The sequence below is a fragment of the Jaculus jaculus genome, chromosome 6 (assembly GCF_020740685.1).
Source record: "Jaculus jaculus isolate mJacJac1 chromosome 6, mJacJac1.mat.Y.cur, whole genome shotgun sequence".
In the NCBI taxonomy this organism is placed as follows: domain Eukaryota; kingdom Metazoa; phylum Chordata; class Mammalia; order Rodentia; family Dipodidae; genus Jaculus; species Jaculus jaculus.
Genome location: NC_059107.1, coordinates 128,670,002 through 128,693,330, shown reverse-complemented (window position 1 = coordinate 128,693,330; position 23,329 = coordinate 128,670,002). Strand labels below are relative to the sequence as shown.

General features: G+C 34.7%; 1 protein-coding gene across 2 annotated transcripts; it reads right to left on the bottom strand.

Moving 5' to 3' along the window:
* Nucleotides 1-214: 214 nt before the first annotated feature.
* Alx1 (ALX homeobox 1) lies at nucleotides 215-22,614 on the bottom strand. 2 transcript variants are annotated; one of them, XM_045153467.1, is made up of 5 exons: nucleotides 22,428-22,614; nucleotides 21,875-22,027; nucleotides 18,704-19,008; nucleotides 15,638-15,766; nucleotides 215-850 (listed from the first exon to the last, which is right to left on the bottom strand). In XM_045153467.1, the coding sequence occupies exons 2-5, from the start codon at nucleotides 22,005-22,007 to the stop codon at nucleotides 530-532; spliced, it is 888 nt and encodes a 295-aa protein (XP_045009402.1). In that variant the 5' UTR covers nucleotides 22,008-22,027; nucleotides 22,428-22,614; the 3' UTR covers nucleotides 215-529. The 2 variants fall into 2 exon arrangements, with proteins under 2 accessions (XP_045009402.1, XP_004650211.1); XM_004650154.3 differs by lacking the exon at nucleotides 22,428-22,614 and having other exon boundaries at nucleotides 21,875-22,328.
* Nucleotides 22,615-23,329: the final 715 nt, after the last annotated feature.

Genomic DNA, 23,329 nt, shown 5'->3' with positions numbered 1-23,329 from the left:
GATAGATAGATAGATAGATAGATAGATAGATTAGAGATGAGGGCGGGTGGAGAACAAGTGCATTTACTCCCTGAAATACCCTGGTTTAATATTTACCTGACAGAATTTGCTATCCTGACATTTTCCCCCAGTGCCTTTCCTCCCTTATCAGGTATCATTTACAAGGGATTTCTTGTTGAAAAGAACTCACATAAATCAATCTATCACAGAGGAATTTGTTTAATACATTTATTCCTTTAAGAAGTTGCATGGCCATATTTCACTGACTTGTACAATAGGGAAAAAAAATCTTACTACTATAAAAGAATTTGTGGAGACTGGTGCATGGTAAACCTATTTAGTCTTTTCAGAGGTTTATTATTAAACTTTAATGTTAAATAATAAGAACTATTCATTTATGTTGGTCTCACTGTATATCTTGACCTTTAGCCATTCCACACACAGCAGCTTATTGTGGCATCCTTTAAATATGAGAAACAAGAACGTTTTACTGCTATGAAAAAGAAAAAAAATAAAAGAGTACTGTATGTTACATGGCCCATGAAATATTGGCGGTGTGCTCCTTGGCTTTCATTCGAAGAACTGCGATACTGGAAGACCTCCGTTCAAACTCTGGCTTTGTTTCAAATGCGTGTCCATTAGTAGCCCCAGTCAGAAGAGAGTCAGTGAAAAAATTGTTGAGGGGCACGTGGCTGAACTGATTCTGGTGGTTTGAAAACCCTGTGTAACTGGAATCTGTCCGAGGCGAGTGAGAATAAGGTGTCATGCAGGAGGAAGTATCACGTGGTAACATGCATGAAGTAACCACAGAACCACCACTTGCATTTCCTGCCCACAAATTGTTCTGAATCTGGAATATATAAAACAACAGGGATTACATTCACACTTTCTCACTTGTGTGATCTTACTTTCTTAAATTTGCAAAATTTGGTTAGCTACTCATTATATGACTCTGTTGAGTGTTCTGTAATTTCATTCTAAGTAAACAAAACAATAACCAAAAAATAATTATTTGAGAGTTCCTCCTAGTTTGTATACTATAATAGTCATGAAAGCACACATACTTAACCACATAAAATACCCTCAAAGCATACCAATTTCTTAAGTATTCTTTTCAAAGTGGTGATGTTTAAATGCATAAGGAAGATTTAGTTGTAATTCATGGGCTTTGAAAAAGGATTTAAAATCTTTCTAAACAAAATGACACAACTACATTTTTCTTTCAAGTTTGAAGTTGGATTCTTAGAACCACAGTTTCTGTCAGAAACCAATGCTGACTTTGGAGTGCTTAGTCTATAAAGATACTTTTGATCAAATGCACTTTGGAAATTTTCCAACCTTCATTTTCTTTTTTGTTTTGTGCCCTAGAAAATTGAATCAATGGCTCTGAGAATCTGAGAAATATGTATAAATTTTGAACATTTATTCTATTGTTTATATGTGATATATGAATTTGAAACAGACATGTAACTTGTAAACCAAATTTAGAGTTGTAAAATATGGGCCAGAAATAAACATGCAAACATTAAACAGCTAGCTTATCAGTACACCTGAAGTACCATGTAATATTATTTATGTGTTTGAAAATCATTACAATTTGTGCTCAAAAAACTCCCAGATCATATTAATAAATCCCTACAGAAAAAATAATAAAATGTTACCAATAAGAACAAATTTCTCTAAAGTTAGTAGCAAGGAAAATAAATACTACATAGAAATTGTAAAATATGAATTTTAAATACAAACTATTTCAATTATGGCAAACAACAAAGAAGAAAACTAGTGATTACATCCATTACTGGAAACTGGAGATACAGATGCAGACACTCGGGAAAGGAAACTAGAATGTTACAGCAGTACAGAAATGGATACAGAGGAGATAGAATTAAATAAAAGTGTACTTTGTGTATTTGTTTATATTTTGAACAGAGCCTTGCTATGCAGACTAGAAATGGCTGTAAATAGTTATCTCAGGCAAATTTGGTTCAAACTTGTGACCCTCCTTCTTCAGGCTTCTAAGTGCTGGGAATATAGGAATGCACAGTAAATCCAAGCATTTTGCTTCTTGCATCAGGTTTTGAATAAATTTAAGCTAGAATATAGTACCTGTATACAATTTCACCACATAAACGTTTCTTAATTTTTTTAAAGTTATGATAACAAAAGCAAATCAGTGATTTCTGACATATACACAAAGCTTCCTCATACGTATTTCTGCATGACAATTCAAGCCACTGCATATAACCTCTGATGCAGTTTCACAAAACTCATATTTTAGTCCTATCTTCTAGGACAATTATCTTCAATTGGAAAAATGTGTCCATAAATATAGTTCACACTGATAGAGGAATAGCTCAAAATAAGATTGCTTCACCAGTTTTCAAAACATAAAGAAACTTGTACAACTAATTGCAAAACTTTATGTGGGAATTCAGTGTATGGTAACATTTTATTTCTATGCTGTTTTAAATGTGTATAGTAAATATATCATCAAGCTATGTTAAATCTGTTATGCATATATTTATGTAACCTTAAATATAAACATTGGAGATTTGTATCACTGTAGGCAGATATATCTACATTTAGATGGACTTCTAGATATGTATGATTATTGGCATATTTGATTAATCTTCATATCAGTATGAGCTATGTTATTTTACTGTTAGCTTATTCTTTTATATGAATTTTACATTAGCAAAAATATGATTGGTGCCATTGGCTGCTGAGTTATGTATCACAAACCAGCAAGAGGGCTGTTAATATCATTACTCTGTCAAACTACCCCTTCTAACTTAATCTGAGTGACTTTCCTGACATTCAATCAAATGTGGTACTACACTATAAAAACCACAGACACATCTGACAAAGAGCTTTCAGAAAGGAAGGCAAATGTACTTACTTATTTTTTAAAAAATATGGAAAGAAATATAGTAGTAGAGTAAAAATACATTTGTGTTATTTTTTAAAGGACTTCTCAATTTATACATAATGTCACACAAATTTATTAAATTTACCTACTTATATTCCACACAAGAGAAATAGGTAATACAATGAAAATTAAAAAGGTGCCCATTAGGAAAGAAAAGAATCTGTACATTTAAATTAAGAAATATTTTTCTTAGTCTATCCATAAATTATTAAAAATATCTAAAGTATATTATATTGAAAAAGATTTATTGTTAGTAATTTTATTTTGAAGTAAACTTATCTGAACATGATCAAGCATTTAAATTCATTAGTTGTGCTGAAAACATTCTTACATAGAAACTTTTTTTCAGTCAGAGATTATTGATAAAGGAAATTACTATTGTAACATTTTGGTTGGATATTCAAATATTATTCAAAAATTTATCCACTGAACATATGACAATATTTGCCAATAAGTTTTGATTTTATTTCTGAAACACTTCTTCTGGATATCTAAATGTTTTATGATTGTCAGTATTAAATGATGAAGACCATAAGTTATCATGTGCCTGTTCTGGGCTAAGCTATGAATACTTGGACTTATATGTTTAGATTCTCTGTTTCTCTATGCATCATCACAAATGTGTAAGGATACAGAGACTCTATGCTCTGATACCAAGCTTCACAATCATTTATCTCAACTCTGGTCTTATCCTGGTGTAAGAGAGCATATAATCAATCCTTTACAAAATAGATTGAACAATTGAGAATCTCTAAGAATCAAATATGTAGATGGATCCATTTTATGGATATCAAAGTTTTAGAGGCAGCTTATGCTCTATGTCTAATATTTATTTCACAGTTGGAACTCTAATTGCCCCCACACTATAATTATAACATCAGTTATTTCTACTTCCACAGGTATTGCTATGTGAATTTATCTGGACCTTTTATTTCTTTTCAAGTGAGAATTTAACTACACAGATTGATTTAAAATTCTGATTTATTATGTATGTGGTATGTGCTCAGAAGATTTGTATTAAAATTACAGTGACATTAATATATACATGCAATTATAAAACTATTGGAAATTATTATTGCAATCCAACTTCCAGATGCAAACATTCACCACACCTTTAATTTTGTTCATTTCTTGTGATATGTAGCTCAAATGTTTTTCAAAACTCCATATTTTAGAGAGCTTAAAAGAATAAGCATTATTTCTTCCTATATGTGGAAAGTTTCAAATCTCATAAGACAAATAAAAATGATCCCCATGTCTCCTTGTAACCCTCTCAGGTCCTCCTAACCATTTCTTGTAGGATATGGCTTCTATACAATAATTTGGCTATGCTCCTCTTGTTATTCTTGAGTTGTCAACAATCTACCTTTGTCAATCTATGGTATACACAACAGAATATTATATATAAAGTATTATCAAATAAGTCTATCTACTTCTGTTATTCTTGAAGGCAGTACTTGAAAAAAAATAGTTGTTTGCTCTTATAGTTGGCTAAATCTACTTCTGACGCAGCAGGCTACCTTCTTTCTAAATGTATGCCAATTTTATTCTTATATAGGTTTTCATTCTTAAAATGTATACTAGAATATAAAAGTTGTATTATCTAAAGTTGCATATTACTTACTTGTCAACAGGCAAAGCCATGAAAATCTCATCTACTTACTGATTATAATAAATACCTTACATTCATTAATTTTGGAAGAAAAATTGATTCTTTAGTAAAATATGTTGGCTTTCTTTAGGACTATTTCATAGACACCACAGTAGCAGAACTCAGCATTCACAATTATTTGGGAGTCTCTAAAGCTGCACAATATTCAAGCACTTTACAGCCACAACCTTCTCTTGTATGCATTTTCTAAAAATCATGGAGAAGGAGTATCCGTATGCTTAAAAGAAATGAAGAACCTAAAAACATTCCATGTTTTAATGTGCTTCACAACATTATTCTGGTTTTCTATAAGGTTCTAGGGATATATTTAAAGCCCTGACCTGGAACTTAGCCAAATGCCTCATAGCATGAATGGACATTCAGCTGACTTACTACACTCCACTTTGAACATATAGCACCAAATGCTTTTCAAATCAAATACAAAGTTAATAATTAGTTGCCCCACACCTTTGGAATTGTGGAGCAATGTTGTTTTGTTTGATTCTTTCAAAACTGAAACCAAATTTATTTGACATTCCTTTTTCTCTAAGACAAAGAAGAAAGTAGAAGACAGCTGTAAATATATACAAAGTATATAAAAATAGACATTTCAAAGAGAAAGAAAGAGAGAAAAAGAAAGATTGTGCTCTTAATTCTGGATATATATTCATGATGATTTAAAATATTTTGGAAATTAACAATTATAAAATTATATAGCTAATTTACCTTAGAACATAATACAGATACAATTCTTTGCATATAATACAAAAAGTCCATTTTAGTATATGAACCTGGTGTATAAATATGTTTCATTTCTCCTTAGAATGATATTTAATATTTTTGAAAAAATTTTAAAAGAAACATTATCATACTTGTAAAAAAAACATGGTGTGAAATAAAAATAAAATAGCCTCATAATATTTTATATCCTACATTCTAAAATTAGTACCGTTTAGAATACAGACAGCTTCTGTATTTAATAGAAATGCAGAACACCATAAAAAAGAGAAAAAAATGTAAAACAAATTAATAACAGCCTTTTCTTAATATAAAAGCAGCCCCAAAACAATTATTTAAATATTTTCCTACTAAAATAAATTGATTTAATCCTACTTGTTTCTTTTTCATAAAAGTCTGTTTCCCTACCTCCTATAGCCACACTAAGCACTACATGCATGCATCACATGCACATTTACATTACCCTCATATCACATGCTTATACACTTCCCTGTAGGAGCTAAGTAAAAGCTGTTTTAAAAGATAGAGGGCAGCAACTCACAAAGAGGTATTTGTGAAGACATTACAGTGACACGTTCCTTACACTAAAATCCAAAAAATTATTTGGGTTTTTTCCTCTTTGACAAAGTGTTTACATTTATTGACTATTCTGCATATTTTTCAAATACTTATTATATAAATTTATCAACACATTATTACTATCTAACTTAATTCACTATATTTTATACGACCTCTTAAAAATGAAAACAGAAATTTTTCTAAAGCACTTTAATTTTCTAAGAAACTATTACATACTTTACTAGTATGTCCCTAATTATAAAATTTAGGATAACAAAATCCTAATAAGAATCAGATGCTGGCTGGAAAGATGGCTTAGCGGTTAAGGCATTTACCTGTGAAGCCAAAGGATCCCAGTTCAACTCTCCAGAACCCAGGTAAGCCAGATGCACTAGGGGCACATGTATCTGGAGTTTGTTTGCAGAGGCTGGAGGTTCTGATGCACTCATTCTCTCTGTGTCTGTCTCTCTTTTCTCTATCTCTGTCTCTCTATGCTTGCAAATAAATAAATAAAATAAAAACTAAAAAAAATATTTTTAAAAAGAATCAAATGCTTAGTAAGTTGCAGATATTTGTGACTACTGGCTAACATCAGCTTCCTACTAGTAGTTTTGATTTACTACATCAATGACTTATTGACAAGAAGAATATAATTCTAAGTAGTGAATTGGCTTCCAGTGACTGAAAGAATCCCAACTTGAATTCACTAAGCAGCAAAAAGATAAATATAGTTGCATTTCAAGTACCACTTCAAAATAAAAATGAAGCCACTTCAGCAATCCCTACCTAATAGAAATAATTTTAATAAGATACTCAAATGATATAAGAATTTTTGTATAATTTTACATCTCAAAAATGCTCAAAGTTGGGTTGGAGAGATGGCTTAGCAGTGAAAGTGTTTGCCTGCGAAGCCTAAGAACCAATGCTTGATTCCCCAGAACCCAGACAAGCCAGATAGACAAGGCAGTGCATGCATCTGGAATTCATTTGCAGTGGCTGGAGGTCCTGGTGCACTCATTCTCTCTATCTGCCTCCCTTTTATTTCTGTCTCTTACATAAAGAAAGACTCAAAGAAAGAAGAAAGAAAATATATATATTTTTAATTCCCAAAGTATATTTCTTCAATATACAGTAGTATAAAGCAGATGATTGGAAAATATACATCAGAAAAAGTCTCTTATAGAAACATAGATAGTCAGTTTATGTTTTAAAATAAAATTTCATCTAAAAATTGTTTCAAGGGATTTATAATGATGTAGACTGCTAATCTGATTTTCAAAAATGAGTGCTAAATGTATCAGTCACAAGAAACTGACAATCTAAGAAAAAAAAAAAAGAACAGAAAATCTGCCTTGTCAGTGCTAACACAGACACACTGTTTCTTAAATGATAGTGCCTAGAAATTTTCAAAATAACAACATATCAATCTGTTTAAATTATTACTCAAATAAATGCTACAAATATGAGAACATTAAGTACATGATTTATTTTCCTTGAGTGTTTAATTCATTCTTAAGTTTTGTAGTAACTGGGATCATTCAAGTGATTTTCATAAATCTCATGATTTATCCCTTAAAATGAGACTTTCTAAATAAATTAATTTAAGAAAGAAATACCATAATTACTCCCAACCTTTGCTATTTTTATCAGACAATATTAGGCAGGTTCTGGATAGTTTGACCATATTTTCTATTTAAGTATTAAAAGCAATATTAAAAGCAACAATGTAAGTATGGAATATTTGCTGGACATTTGTTATATTCATTTTTATGTATTTGAAAACAAGCAAGACAAGTACCAGTAACTCTTGGGCAATTAAATAATTACTAAGAAAAATTACTCTCTTCAAGTAAATTCACAATTATAATTTTAAAAGCAAAAATATAAATTTGTAAATAGTTTTCTTACATATCTAAAATTTACAATAAAATTAAGTAGGAAAACATTTTAATTTACACAAGATGTTTTTAGCCATTCCCCTGTAAAGTCATGCATTAACCTGGAATGTATCTGTACAATTCTGAGTAAATGCTCATCTTCAATGTGTACTAATGACTATATTTTCATTTTATTTTTATGATTTTCAAACATCAACTGTGAATTTGTGCAAAGTTTTTCCTATTTAATATTACAAAACTTATGATAAAAAAGAAAATCTAGACAAACAATATGGCACATACCATCTGGGCAACAAAATGTGACACCCATATCAAATAAATAAATAAATAAATAAGTTAAAAATAAATATGGAATTTGTAAAATTTGCACTGAAGGGTAACATAGGGTTTATACAACAGTCTCAAATAACAAGTTTTCTCTCCTACATGTTTCCTTTCTATCCTTCTATGTGTATTAATATTTCCTTATATAATGTTTCTTATTTCTTTTAGTAAAGTATTCAATTGACTAAAAGTTTCCTCTTAAGAAAACACTTATGAAAAGTTTAGTCATGTTCAATGCTTTTAACAATGGCTGCATACTGTAAGCAAAAAATCTATTGTATATAGATATTATTTCACATTAAATACAATATTACATCTTTCAAAAATTTAAGTGTAATTATTTTATAAATTAAATGAAGGATGTTTTTCATTTTCTTAGAATGGCTTTCTTTATATCTTAAAGTTTTTAATTTTAAAAATGTAAAATAATTTAATTAAATTTAAAACTACCAATAATCCCATTGAGAAGGTCCTGCAAGGGAATGGAGGCAGAGTGGTGGGAGATGATACTACCAACACATGATGTGGCCATAAAAAATTTCTACTTAATAAAATTAGGTTTGGAGAGATGGCTTAGTGATTAAGATGTTTGCCTCCAACACCAAAGGACCCAGGTTTGAGTCCCCAGGACCCACATAAGTCAGAGGCACAAGGTGGTACATGCATCTGGAGTTTGTTTGTAATGGATGAAGGGCCTGGCATGCCTTTTCTCTCTCTTTCTCTCTATATCTTTCTCTCTCTGTCTCCCTCCCTCCCTCCCTCTTTCATTCTCTCAAATAAATAAAACACATATTTTAAAAACTTAATATTTAAACAATATTGGATAGCTGCATTTTTACCTAATGGATACATACAAAATACCGTGATAGACATAACTTATTTTACCATATATACACATAAATGAAATAGCCCTTATACATGTTTATAAAAGTCTATATATTTTAATTATTTAATTAAATAAGCAGCTTTATTTACTGTGTAACTATATTTGTTTGCATAATATAGAGTGCCCTGTATTTCTCTATGATCTTAAATATTACAATTATTGAAAAATGTACAATATGATTTGTTGACTTAGTGATAGTAGCACGTTTGTCTTCCAGTAACAGTTACAAGGTATTTTCCTACATCATCATACAATTATTGTATAAGTGGTTTCATACACTAGGTACAGTGTACCCAAAATATCTGGACAATGAACATTTCTTTAAAAGGTATTGGTTCACTTGTTTCTTTGAAATATATTTTATAAAATCAAAAATAATTTATAAAAATATGATTTTTTTTGCAAAGGTAAAAATTGCTCCATATGACCTCAAGTTGCTACAGAATATTGGTCCCAGGCCATAAGTTCCACATGCTTCATTCTTTATTTGCCTGTATGTGAAGTTAACTTTAACACTATGTCAGAAACTTGTGATAGAAGATAATATGAATAACATTACAATCAAAATTATATGGGAATCTTAGAATTTCACCTTTGAAATTATATCATTGCTCTATTTGAAATGAAAGTCATAAGTTCTGCAGAGGTTTATGTCTAAGATGATACTAATAATTTTAGGGAAAGTTACCTGTAATTTATATCTTGCTGTGTGTAGTTTCAGGTTCCACATACTAACACACTATTCAGTAGAACAGGATCCAAGGCATTGTGGGAATCACTCTGTACATTTGGTAGACATAGACTCAGCAATGACTCTTTACAAATTATGTGTGGAAATGTCATCTTCATGAAAAAATATTTCCAGTGATTTGTTAAGGCATCCAAACTCCTAAAAGAGCCACATTTGTTTTGTCCTAACTTAACTTTCCCTAGGTCCTTAAAATACTAAATTTACTCAGATTATATTAGTTTAAAGGCTATAATGTAAGAGAATATTGAAACCTACCTCTACAGAGATAGCTACCTAGGACAAAATTAATGACAAGTCATGGATGTAAGAATATTGTCATTTGTGCTGGAGAGAAGGCTTATAGGTTAAGCTCTTGTCTGTGAAGCCTAAGGACTCATGTTCGAGGCTTGATTCTCCAGGACCCACGTTAGCCAGATGTACAGGGGGCACATGCGTCTAGAGTTCCTTTGCAGTGGCTGGAAGCCCTGGCGCACCCATTCTCTCTCTCTCTCTCTCTCTCTGCCTCTCCCTCTCTCTCTCTCTCTCTCTCTCTCTCTCTCTCTCTCGCTCGCTCGCTCTCAAATAAATAAGTAAAAATAAACAACAAAAAAAAAAAGAATATTGCCATTTGTGGAAAACACCTTATGTAATAGGCATCTTCTAATGACTTTGTAAATACAATTTTTTCAGCATTCATAATCATATGAACTTTTATCCACATTTTATAGTGAGGAGAAATGTTCCTAGAAGTTATTTCATTTGCCAAAAATCTGAAAGCAATTAAGTAGCAAAGTCAGGGTTATAACTAAAACTGTGACTCCCTAACTGTGGAACTCACAGTAAGATGTTAACCCCATGCTCTCCTCAAGTCTTGGGATTCAATTCCATTGACTACAAGCACAGGGCTTTTCTATTCAGAAATCAGTTTAATCCTGGCAGTAACAAAAGAATCACCATCATGTGCAGTGCCAACACCTCCAGCACTAGCAATAGCAATGCCTCCAGCTTACAAATAAATTCTGGAGAGTAGGAAATCAGGGGACCCACCCAGAATCACTTAGCATTATAAAGTGATTCTCATATAATCTGAAGCAAACCTGGAAATGGCAATCCCAGTAGGAATGAAAACTGGTTATAATCCTGCAGAAAATATTTATTACTCAACAGAAAAGATCCATCGAAAAGTTATTGTAGTACTTGTGTTGATTTTGTTAAATCATAAACAATTGGATATCTACTATTGGAGAAGTTAGTCTGTTTTATAAATTCAAGTCTAAGATTGTTTAGGTCTCTGGTTAGTTGGTTCTGGTTTGTATCAAAAGAAATGTGTGTAGAATTTTGTATGAACATTGCCTGGTTTATAATCTGCCTGAAAAAACAAGAGATTTTTTTTTTTCATTCACATATCCTCCATGCTGACACCAGTAACTAATACATGTTTGTTGGTAAAATGCAAATAATATTCTAAGAAAAAAAAAATAACATACTGAAATGGGGTCTAAAATTCTTTCTAGTCTATTAGAGAAGGAAATTGAGGGAAGGTTAATTGCTTAAATCCACGGAGCTGGTCACTAGCAGTGATTCTAGAAGCCAGCTAATATTCTGGAAATTGATGATTTTTAGTTTCATAATGTATTTTACAATTTTGGGTTTGTCATTCAAGTACATAAGTGCTTTTATTCACATCTGTTCAATATCTCAATTTCACACTCTAATGATCCAAAAGTGACTATATCACATTGTAAATGAGAGCCAGACTTTGCATATCACTTACTTTGTTGTCTCTAAGACAATGATGAGCTGCTTAAGGAATTTACTTGTTTGAAGAGGAAATACAGCTTGAGTGAGGGGAAGGGAATTCCCATAAAGAAACAGACCACACCCAAGCAGTGATAATATTAATAAAAATCCCACATCTTGAGCAACATAAAATGGTTTAATTTAGCTTAGTCATGGTGTTTTCAAATGTCAATCATCACTGTGGACCAAAATAAAAGGTTTTTTGGTTGTTGTTCATTTTTACTTATTTATTTGAGAGTGACAGAGAGAGAAAGAGGGAGAGAGAGAGAGAGAGAGAGAGAGAGAGAGAGAGAGAGAGAGAGAGAGAGAGAGAGAATGGGCACACCAAGTCTTCTGGCCACTGCGAACAAACTCCAGACATGTGAGCCCCCTTGTGTATCTGGCTAACGTGGGTCCTGGACAATCAAGCCTCAAACTGGGGTCCTTAGGCTTCACAGGCAAGCGCTTAACCACTAAGCCATCTCTCCAGCCCCCTTGTCTTTTTTTTTTAGTACTATTATCAGTACACCAAAATATGCTCCCTAAAGTAGATGACCATGGGAAATATCCACTCATTTTCTTACTTGTAAGCTGTTTAACATGTAGCTGGGGAACCACTTACAGGCTTACAAAAATATTCGAGAATTATCTGTGACAATTCTGTTCAAATATTTTATTTTTTTCTACACATTTGCATATAAAAGCATTTTCCCTTTCCAATTATTTTACATGTTAGCGTAAAAATAGAAGTAACTCATTGTGATGAGTAAAGGTCAGTATTTTACATAAAAAGAACACAATGGGGCTGGAGAGATGGCTTAGCGGTTAAGCGCTTGCCTGTGAAGCCTAAGGACCCCGGTTCGAGGCTCGGTTCCCCAGGTCCCACGTTAGCCAGATGCACAAGGGGGCGCACGCGTCTGGAGTTCTTTGCAGAGGCCGGAAGCCCTGGCGCGCCCATTCTCTCTCTCTTCCTCTATCTGTCTTTCTCTGTGTCTGTCGCTCTCAAATAAATAAATTTAAAAAAAAAAATTAAAAAAAAAAAAGAACACAATGCCAGTACTCAGAAAACGTGGACTGAAATTAAGTGTGTTGGTGTCTACAAGAAGAAAGGACAGTAACTGGCTTAGCTTATGATAAAAACTGCATTGTTTATTGTTGTTTTTACAATTTTTACTAGCGTGTTATTACTGTACTGTAATGAAAACCAGTTGAAACAAACTATTTAAGACTCAATTATTATTCATAAGTAATGATACTATATGTTTTATATAAACATCTTTATGCTAGGTACAATGATTATTCACACTGAACAAGCTTCAGGAAACATTTTCTAAATCTCTGTGAATTTTAATTATACTTTTATTTCTGTGTATGTTTTTGCTACCCTGCCAAATTGTTAATTCTTTGTTTCTGTCTTGCCTCCAACATTTTCTAGTTTCCAACTTTTCTGTAGTTAATACTTTTTTTTTTTCTGTAATTAGTAACAGTAACCAAATTCAACATCTTCCGGTACTGAGTTGTTGGATTCTATTTCAGCTCCTATTTCTCCCATTATACATTTCTATTTTTGACCCATATCATAAAAAGCATTTCCTTTAGGCTGCAACTTAGAAGACATGATCTTGACATAATTATTTTTTTCAAATGATCTAAAAATATCTGTCCCATATTTTTAAGTAAAATGAAAATTGTTCTCTGCCTACCTACAGGGAAGTGCTAGATACACTTGGTTTCAGAATTTCTGGGAACAAAACACAAATGACTTACAGATATAGAAGAGCACTAGGGATTTCTTATAGTGTTCATTTTTATAACTATTACTGAATTTCACTATAAAAATATATTCGCCATAATATTTCTGTATTCCTGTACTTTGATATAAAGTAATATATTCAAATGATGGAGAAGCTTCAAGGAGAATAAGTGTAAAATTCTCATGATTCATGCAAGAAAATATTTTTAAATCTTTAGTTGCAGTGAAAAAACTAGATAATCCCTAGAATAATTAGATATGCTATTTCCTTTTCCTACATTAGTTCTAGGACACCATATTATATTAATTGATATCCAAAACTGTGAGGTACAGACATATGATGGAAAAAATAATCTTAGAAAAAAATAGTGTGTATCCTGTCTTTTACGTAAGTCCTTATATTGATTCTAAGTGGTGACAGACACTATTCCAAATGTTTTATAAAGCACTAGAAAACAAAGTGGAGTCAAAGATCAAGCAAAAGGCCAAGAAAACAGAAGTACAAATGGACAAAAATGGGGTTTCAAAAGAAAGGAAGGAAGACAGAAAAAAAATGGTACTGAAAATGAGATTTGTCACAGCCAAGTGTAGTATAGTAAACTTACTGGAAAGATGGTTTAGCTTCCACTTGAAAACAGTCCGTGTTTTGTTATCTTACTTTTCCTAGAGCCAGAAGTCAGTAGCCCCAAATAATATAAATTATAGATGGTCTCACATGTTGTGCTGTTATTTCACTACTTTGGGGCACCTTTTTTGCTCTTCTGAAGAATACTTCACACTCTAACAATGGAACTCAATATGTAAGTTCCTTTGAAATTAACCTGTTTGTTAATCATTCAAACATTTAGATATACTAAGAAAGACATTCTGTTGTATTGGTTAAGATCTTGTATTGTTAGTAATTCAAATTTGACTCTGGTGAAATCTCGGCCTTACCACTAGTGAAAGTGAGAAAACATCTTCTCTGTGCCTCAATTTACTCATTTGAGAAATGGAGATAATTAATAACACCCACCACATACAAAGACTGTGGTCTGGGTTTAATAAGTTAATAAACACCACCTGCTTAGTATGGTGCCTATGAAGGGACTGGTACTGTTAAGAACTATAAGACACAGAGTTCCTGTCCTCTAGGATTTTTCAGCACAGAGAGGAAACATGTTCATCCATAAGATTTTGTTTAGAACTCATTTCAACAGCTCTATGATAGTAAGCAAGCAGGTATATACCCATTATTTTTTTAAATAGAAGAAAACAGGTAACTGCTTTAAAATCAAAAAAAGGAGAAGCAAGATACTTATTATACTTATAGACATGAGACGTTTATTCAAGTGCTGTCTAAGGCTCATTTTAATACATAAAATTACATTAACAAATTTAGTAAATTAGTTGCAGAGTGAAGTTCCCAAGAAGGTTTTACAAACAGACAAAAAATACAAAGGAACACAAGAAAAGCATATTAAATGATTGAACTCACATTTACAGGGTATGAATTTCTATTAAAGGACATTAACACCCTTACATTGGGGGCTATCATGATCTTGTTAGGGAACTATCAAGGTAAGGCATTTATCCACCATGTTTTTCATATGTGCTTTCTCAGTGGTCAATTTATATATCATTAAGTACTAAAGAATAAAACAGCACATGGCTTGCTTCTAATAATACATGGTATCATTTGTCAATATAAAATTCTGAATATTATTATCCAATATTAAGAACAAAATATATGAAATACATTAATAAAATGAAAGCTATTTATTCATCATGAAAAATAATTAAAAACACACTCTTGATTTTAAAAAAATGAGAATTACTACTTTGAAATGAGGTAAGAGAGCTCCTATTGTGAAGGAAAGTATAGTGTAGTATCTTTATGCATAATTAACTTTTAAAATTTTGTCTTTGAGTCATAAAGGAATACATTTGTCCTTGAAACAAGGAACACCATCAAATCTGGAAGAAACAAAAAGCATCCTGGGAAAAGAATGAAACTTTTAAGTGGAATTTAGGGTTTAACAGGCCACATTAGACAGCAGTATTGTGCATAGACCCTAAGGCAGTGACCACAGACAGTATAATTGGCAGCACTTCACTTTTGTGATTGATGAAGAAAAAGTGCCTGAACTGTTAAAGTGAACAGTAAAATTAAAACACATCATTCAAATATAACATTTTATTTTATGTCATCTATAACAAGACTCAAAAAAGAGAGACCATGGAATATTGTTTTCATTGAATGGCTCTGAAAGAAAATAAACATGAAAACATTTGTCTGGAGGTTTTCATTGTTAACAATTATACTAAGTGTAATACACCCAGGACTGACCCCATAAAGCATACACACACCACACCCACCATGTCTGTTCAGCACTGTACCATTGACCATACCTGCGGGTAGCTGTCTGTCCTTGGTAAAACTGATATGTCATAGGTGGCAGCAAAGTGGCTTTTAGCTTGTTGGATTTGCCCATAACGTTCTCTTTTTCTCCACTTGGCCCTTCGATTTTGAAACCAAACCTAGTTTGTTTGTTTTTTTAAGGGAAAAAAAAAAACAGTAAGATTTTAACTTACGAATATTAAATAAAGCAAATTTCACATTAAAAGATTTCAAACCATAAAAGAACACCACGTCAGTAAAATAAGTAATCAAGGAGTCACTTGATGTCAGAGGAAGATTCACTAATTTTGTTTTCTCTTGTAACCTATTTATTGTGCATCTGTGAGGCGATACAATTTAATAGAAAGAGGCAGGGGTCTTCAGTACATTCATCTATAGGCCAGTGTTTCTTATTTGTGGAAACTAAAATGAAATTAGCTTAAGAGATCGTCCTTGTATCTACACATCATCACAGATAATCTTTCTTTAAGAGAATGCTGCAAGACTAGAAGACAAGACATGCAATGTCCTAGCCAATTTATTCCCCCTTTATCATCTGGGTTAATTCAAAATTATCTTTAAAAAATGTCATAAAGCAAACACTTGCTCAGGAAGAACCTACACATGGATAAAATTATAAAAATTAAAGGATTGAGATTACCTCTAAAACACATAGCAAAAGAAATATCTCAGTTATGTAAAAATAGAAAAATAAGACTATATATTACATTAAATCTCATGAGGGTCTTTGGTAATGTGGACTCACCTGAAGCTGAACTGTGGTTCTAAAATATATAACTTTACTTATCACATCAAGTTCAAAATACTTATAAATAGCAAACAAAGTATATAGAACCAACTGTCAAAAATGTCTATGGTAGGATGGCCTGTACACAGTAACTAAAGTATCTTTCACCATTCCTTTAATTATGTACTGGAAATATGCATACTAAAAAGTATCTCACACATCTTTTTTTATCCAAACCTTGTTCTCTGATATTGCAAGGAAATTTATATTTAAATGAAAAGTTTGGTATTTTTTGTAAACATCAAATAAACAGCTGTCAGTAACCTCTTCAGTCCATTTTGTATAACCATATGCAAAATATAAATGTTTAAGAAAGGAGCTGCAAACCTAAGTATAAAAATATAAGTTATAAAAAGCTTGTCATTAAAGTTTACTTAACATTTGTATACAGTTTTTTTTCATACCCAATGCTAATTTTCTGTATTTTCATACCTTCACAACTTTGGTTAATAATTAATATTTACTTGAGGATTCAGAACATATTACACATTTAAGAAAACATTTTGAGGAGTTTTCAGAAATGAAGGCTAAAAAGCTATCTGTCCAACAGTTTCTTAATACATGATAGAATATTGTCTACTTCTGGAGCTAACATAATCCAAAAAATGCATATTTTCTTGCTGTTTCCACAGACAAGCATGGAGACCATATTTATAATAACTAGAGGTTTGTTGTTATTGTTATAGTTATCTTTTGTTTTGTTTACATTTTATTTTCCTCGTTTGACAATCTCTTTAAAGAGTGCGTGAAATTTCCACCCTCGTGTTAAAGACAGGAAGGAGAACAACCTGAGTCAATTAGGTTCAGGTTAGCTTTCTGAGAGTGCTCTCACAGAAAAATTAATCAGCACTTAAGGGAGAGACATGCATGGTACACAGTTAATCATTCTGTGTGCAAATGCATTTTTGTATAGTTACAAGTATAACTAATTTAAATATATAAACACAAGGTGAAGAAATATGGGTAGGATTGCTGTGAATAGTTGACAATTGTAAAATTCTTTGATAGCACAAACTGTGCTATATACTTCCTGAACTAAGATAAAATAATCATTTGCTTCCATAAAGTCATGCAAAAATCTGCTGCCTATTATCCTTGAAACACTGGATATTGTTTTTAATGGTATATGGGATTTGCATTGCCATAGTCTTAAGAAGCAGCACTTATTCCACTTGCAACAAAATATTTCACTATTCATCCCTCCATACAGATGGCTTTTGAGAATTACAAAATTCAACAATTTTCCTAAAGTAGTAAAAGTACACACAAAGAAAAAGGCTTTATTTAGAATTAATACTGCATATTAACTTTTTCTTATTAATTAATTGGCAGATAATAAAAATAGGTTAAAATATAGTTAAGAATTGGAGAGATTTTATTCGATATAACTTTTCTTTTGAAAAATGTTAAAATATTAAACACACTGAATCATCAGATTGGGTAATATGAACACATTTTATAGGAAGTGTATACAAAAATAACTTCAAGTGAATTATCACTATTTACTCTGAAAAAGCTACATAGCTATCTTGATATTCAAACTGGAATGGAATAGCACATATTGGCAATGACTAGGGCCAGAAAATTGTGAATGAGTCAATTTATGTTTCTTTAATTATGTTAATGAAATATTTCACATTATATATCACATACATCTTATTATTTTATTATAAGTTTGATCTTCATAAAACTATACATTTATGATATATTATAATAACTCATAATTACCTGGTATATAATCTAAAAGGAATCTCAATAGCTAAAAAAAGAAGAAGAAAATTGAATGTATTTATTTCCTAAAGAATAGCTGTGGATTAATTTCTCATCCTTCAAAACTTACTTATTTTATATCAGAGACAGCCTGGGCATAATGGCTCAGGCCTATAATTGCAGTACAAAGCAGAGGGGAAGCTGAGGAAGGATGATCACTGTGAGTTTGAGACCATCTAGGATGAGAAATGCCAGGTTAATTTGGGCTTGAGCGAAACCCTGCCTCAATAAATAAATAAATAAGAAGTACATTATCATATCTATTCTTTTTAATAATTTAACTCCATCTGCAATAACTCCTGTTCCTAGGCTTTGTGTGAGTGGCCATAGCTTTTACAAGTAAAAAGGAATGTTAATGAACATCATACATGTTACATTGTTCTTTGTCTTCAGCTGGGAGCATTGCTTTAAAAGAAAATGCAGTTTTGCAATTATGAAAACTATACCAATGTTCTCCTTCTTTTCACCTCTACCATGCAGGTCCCCATTTGGTGCCTACCTGAACCCTGGCCTCAGTGAGCTCTGTTCTCAGTGCAAGCTGTTCTCTGACATATACGTCCGGGTAATGGGTTTTTTGAAAGACCTTCTCCAGTTCTTCGAGCTGCAAACTGGTGAAGGTGGTTCGGTGTCTCCGCTTTTTGCTGCTGGATACATTACTGTCACATTTGTCCCCCAGTTCATCCAACTCTCCCTTCTCAGGCATCCCTTTCACGGGAGACATCCGGAGGTTATTGCAGTTGTCCAAGGCTCGATTCAGTTCTGTGTGTAGGGGCTGTCCTTCGACTTTGGTGATCCCATAGTTCACTGCACCCAGAGGGGAAAACAGCAGTTCTCAGAACTATGCCATACATTTTGATGAAAGAACTGAGTCTACTTAAAGCATATGGAAATAGTCCTTTTAATGATTATCTCACCAGTATTAATTTGATCATCTCATGATAGACAGTGAACGATTTTAAATTTATTGTGGAACACGCTTAAGAATTTTTTAAAGTATGAACATGGAGTCATAATTTGCCAATGACCACAGATCTATTATATATGGATAATGTACTGTTTATGCATATAATTTGGAACCAAATTAGTCAATTGAAAAGATGCTCTAGACTTAAAAATATCGAAGTTACCATGACTTTTGAAAACTAAACCAATATACTTACTACAAAAGACAAAATTAAGCTAATTTTGTCTCTCTCCGAAAAGATATTTCAACTGTAATATCTGTTTGCCAATATTCAAAATCATCTCTTAGACATAGGAAAAGATTTAAATGAGGCAGGATTTCAACTACATTTCAAATATTTCGATGAATAATCTGTCTGAATTTAAATTTTCGTAAAGTAATCTGCTGAATTAAAAATGAATTTCTCATTAATTTCTGAGAGTGTTTTCTGTAGAAAAGCATACAATTTGAGTAACCGTCTTTACCTTAAAAACTCATCTCGCATGTCTTAAATACTTCTAATTTTTACTTAGCTGAAGAAAAGTTTTAGTACAGAAAGTTTTATTGTTTTCTCCAAGAACACAGAGAGATTAAAACATCTATTAAAATCCTGTATAAGATGGCATCTGACATTCAGTTAAGAGGTGTTTTAATTTTAGTATTCTCCCTCGGATTACATGCTTGCAATATAACAAAAAAAAAATCCATCATATAAAACCACACCCCCCCACACACACACAACAGTGTACATAATGAAATGAAATGTGGGAGTTTGTGATAAAGTCAATCCAACAAGTCAGCATTTTCCAATAGATATATATTTTTTTTCATTTGCTTCTGTGTTTTAAATTATTCCCCATAGCGTATTTTAAGATGCGTACTTTAAATGCAGTGAATCTCGGTGTCTATGTGACTCAGATTGCCAGGGGTGTCCACGTGAAAAAGGGTGCTAGGAAGACAGCCCAGGTTGATGATGAACAATAGGGTTTTGTCTAGAGGACAGAGTTAAGCGGGGATCCGAACCGCGGCAATTAGGGAGGGGGAGGGGAAGGCACTGGGATGGCGAGGGCATCTCAGGAGAAAGATGCGGGGTTTACCCCATGAACCCTGCGGCCATTCCGTGTCCATAGTACTCAGTTTTTTCCTATTAAAGATCGTTTTTACAGTAGGATAAGCCCTTAAAAGTTAAGAGCACCCCAAAGCGCTTATTTCTATTCTCATTTTGGATTCCCGACAATGTAAAATATGGCCGAGTGTATCCAGTAGTCAACACGCAACACTGCCAAACCATTAAATAAAGCCCTGTCAGATCAAATCACTTTATGCATGCATCTGCGAATTCCAAAAACACTCATATGACCAGAACACAGCCAGAACACCCAAAATTTACTGCCTGCAAAAAATGAATTGTTCCCGACTCTCCAAAGAAATGAACGAAATGATTTAACCAATTATCTCTGTCATATGCGCTTTCTGTTTTTGTTTTAACCGTACAAGTCAAAAGTAACCTGCAGCACTATCAAGGAGGAAAAGGATGGAATTTTCTTAAATCTTGCACACAAAGTATTTATCAAATGAGTTCCTATGCCCGCTAGGTTTAACTTCCATTAAAATCAGGGGCGGAGGCTGATAACTATTTCACACTTAATTTGTTTGTTATTTTTAAAGCTAGCCGCTCCTTCTAGCTTCGCGGTGGAATATACACAGCGATAAGGAGAAGTCCTCTTGGAATTGTAAATGTGCTTTAGCTGTCACGATTTGAAATAATAGGTTTGTCTTGGGTTACAAGATAGGAAAGATAGATGGTTTGTTTTGATAACATTTTGACTTTGAGATACTCAGACATTTAAAATCGAAGACTTTTCCCAAAGTATCCCAGAGGTTGCTTGAATGACTTTTTTTTCTTTTATGTGGATTAAGAAAAGTAGATCAGCAGAATCCGAGTGTTAGGGATGATATCCGGGATGTTTTGCCCAGAGCTGAAAGTGATTTGGCATTTAGAAGGGAAAAAAAAAAAAGTGCATGTGTGTTGGTATGAAGCAACAACAACAAATACTGGTGTTGATGTCAAACGAAAAGGGGGTGAGGGGAAGAGAGAAAGAGAAAGCCAAGATAAAGATAATTTAAATTCACGGAGGCGAGTACCTAGCAGCACCTCGACCTCACAATTAAAAGCAACTATCGCTATGCCTGGGATAATAACGGTTTGTGTTTTGTCTTGTTTTTTCCACCTGAGGAACGCCGCCAAGCTTTCCGTGCAGAGGCTCTTGTGGGGTGATGGATGTGAATGTCACTGCGCACGGAGGGCGGCTGCTCTCTCTCTCTCTCTCTCTCTCTCTCTCTCGATCCCCTCTCTCTCTCTCTCTCTCTCTCTCTCTCTCTCCCTCTCCCCCCCCCCCCCTTTCTCCCCTCAGCGTCTCTTGGGTCAGCGCTGGGGTCCCGGGCTCAGCCGGTCCAGCAGTGGGAACTGGTTGATCGTCAAAGCAGACTTGCGCCCAGCTACCCCGTTTACTTGGGGTTGGGGGGGGGGATCCTCCCTGCGCCCTCCACCCAAGTCCACTGAAGGGATCCCAGGACGTCCTAAAGCGCGCCGCGTCCCGCAGCCTCCCTCCTCCCTCCAGCTTTCTGGATCACTCATTTCTTCTTCCTTCTTTCCTCCGGGTCTGTCTCCACTTTTCTGCTAGGGACCGCATCGTTGGGGCTGGGGCCCGGGCGCAGGCGACTCACCGCCGTTGTCCTGACAGGGCGAGGTCCTCTCCAAGCGCACGTGATGCTCGGCGCGGGGCACTGGCCCGAAGGCCTGCACGCATTTGCCTGCGGACGCCTTGCTGTAAAAGGACTCATTGTCCAGCGTCTCCATAACGTGTTCCAATGCGCCTCCTGTGCCCATGTAAAAGTCACTGTTTTTACTTGGCGGGCTCTTAAGGGCAAACTTCTCGCTCAGAAACTCCATAATCCTGGGAGGCTGCGTGGGAGCTCCGCGGGCGCGCGGGCAGTACTGAGGGCTCGGGAGAGGGAGGGAGGGGGAAGGAGGAGGGAGCGGGAGGAGGGAAGGCCCAGAGGAGGGACGGGGACGCGAGCCCAGAGACGCCGGGAGCTGCCCGACTCCCAGCCCTTTAATACGTCCCGGCTGCAAAGGGGGCACCCGAAGTTGCTTTTATATCTTGAAACTCAGCTGGGCTCCTCGGGCAACCTCCCAGTCCTAATGAATATGAAAATAGGCAGGCGACTAACTCCACCCCGGGGCCCCCTCCGCTCCCCCCCATCTTTCCTCACTTACCCCCGGCAGGGTGCGTCCAGGCCTAAAGATAGACAGGCGGTTCCATTGGAGACAAATGCCAGGAGAGACCAGGCCCCGACACCCCGAAATGCTGTCGACTCAACAGTGGACTGGCATTTCCGAAGAGGTTGGTGAGATCGCAAAGCAATTCACCCCCCAGTCCCTTCTTGATGCGCCTAGCCGCGGCATCCACCCCACACCCGGTCTCCACCCCGCCCCCACGCCAGCCACTCACTCCCAGGAAGATTTAGAGGCATCTTAAGTACTTGAAAGGAAGTATTGCTTTAAAGGGCTTTTATTTCATCCGTAAATCGTTTACGTGGAAGATCCACATTAATCTGAGCCCAAAGAAGCCGGATACAGAGGCAGCTCTGAGCCTGGATGGCGGTGGTGAAGGGGCCGCCGCCTCTTCTAATCCGGAGAGGCTGGCTGGCGTCCCCCGGGCTTCAGCGCTCTCCCAGGCCCCAGACTTCCCTTTCGCTCCGCAGGGCAGCGTGCAGTAGACGTGATGGCCACGGGTGGGAAGGGGAAACTGAGCAAGAGGCAAACACCCGATTAGACCAATTCCAACTGCTTGTCCCACCTAGCCTCCTCAACCTTAGGCCAACACTTTTATCATTAAAACGAAAGTATTTTAAGAAAATCCATTAGGACCTGTGCCTCCTAAGAGCCTTTAGTACAGGGCAGAGGGAGGCTTATAACCCAAACTAGTTTATGAGGAGGAGGAAGGCCTGGGGCGTGTTTTATAAAGTTAGTGTGTATGTTTAAAGAGTGGAGGTGGCTCCTCTGAAAAGCGCTTGGGGAGTGCGTGGCTCGCGTGCGCCGAGCTGGGCGCACTTAAGGGGCCAAGACCTCTCAACTAGCCAAAGGGGATATAGCGAGGACAGGACAGCACTTCAGAG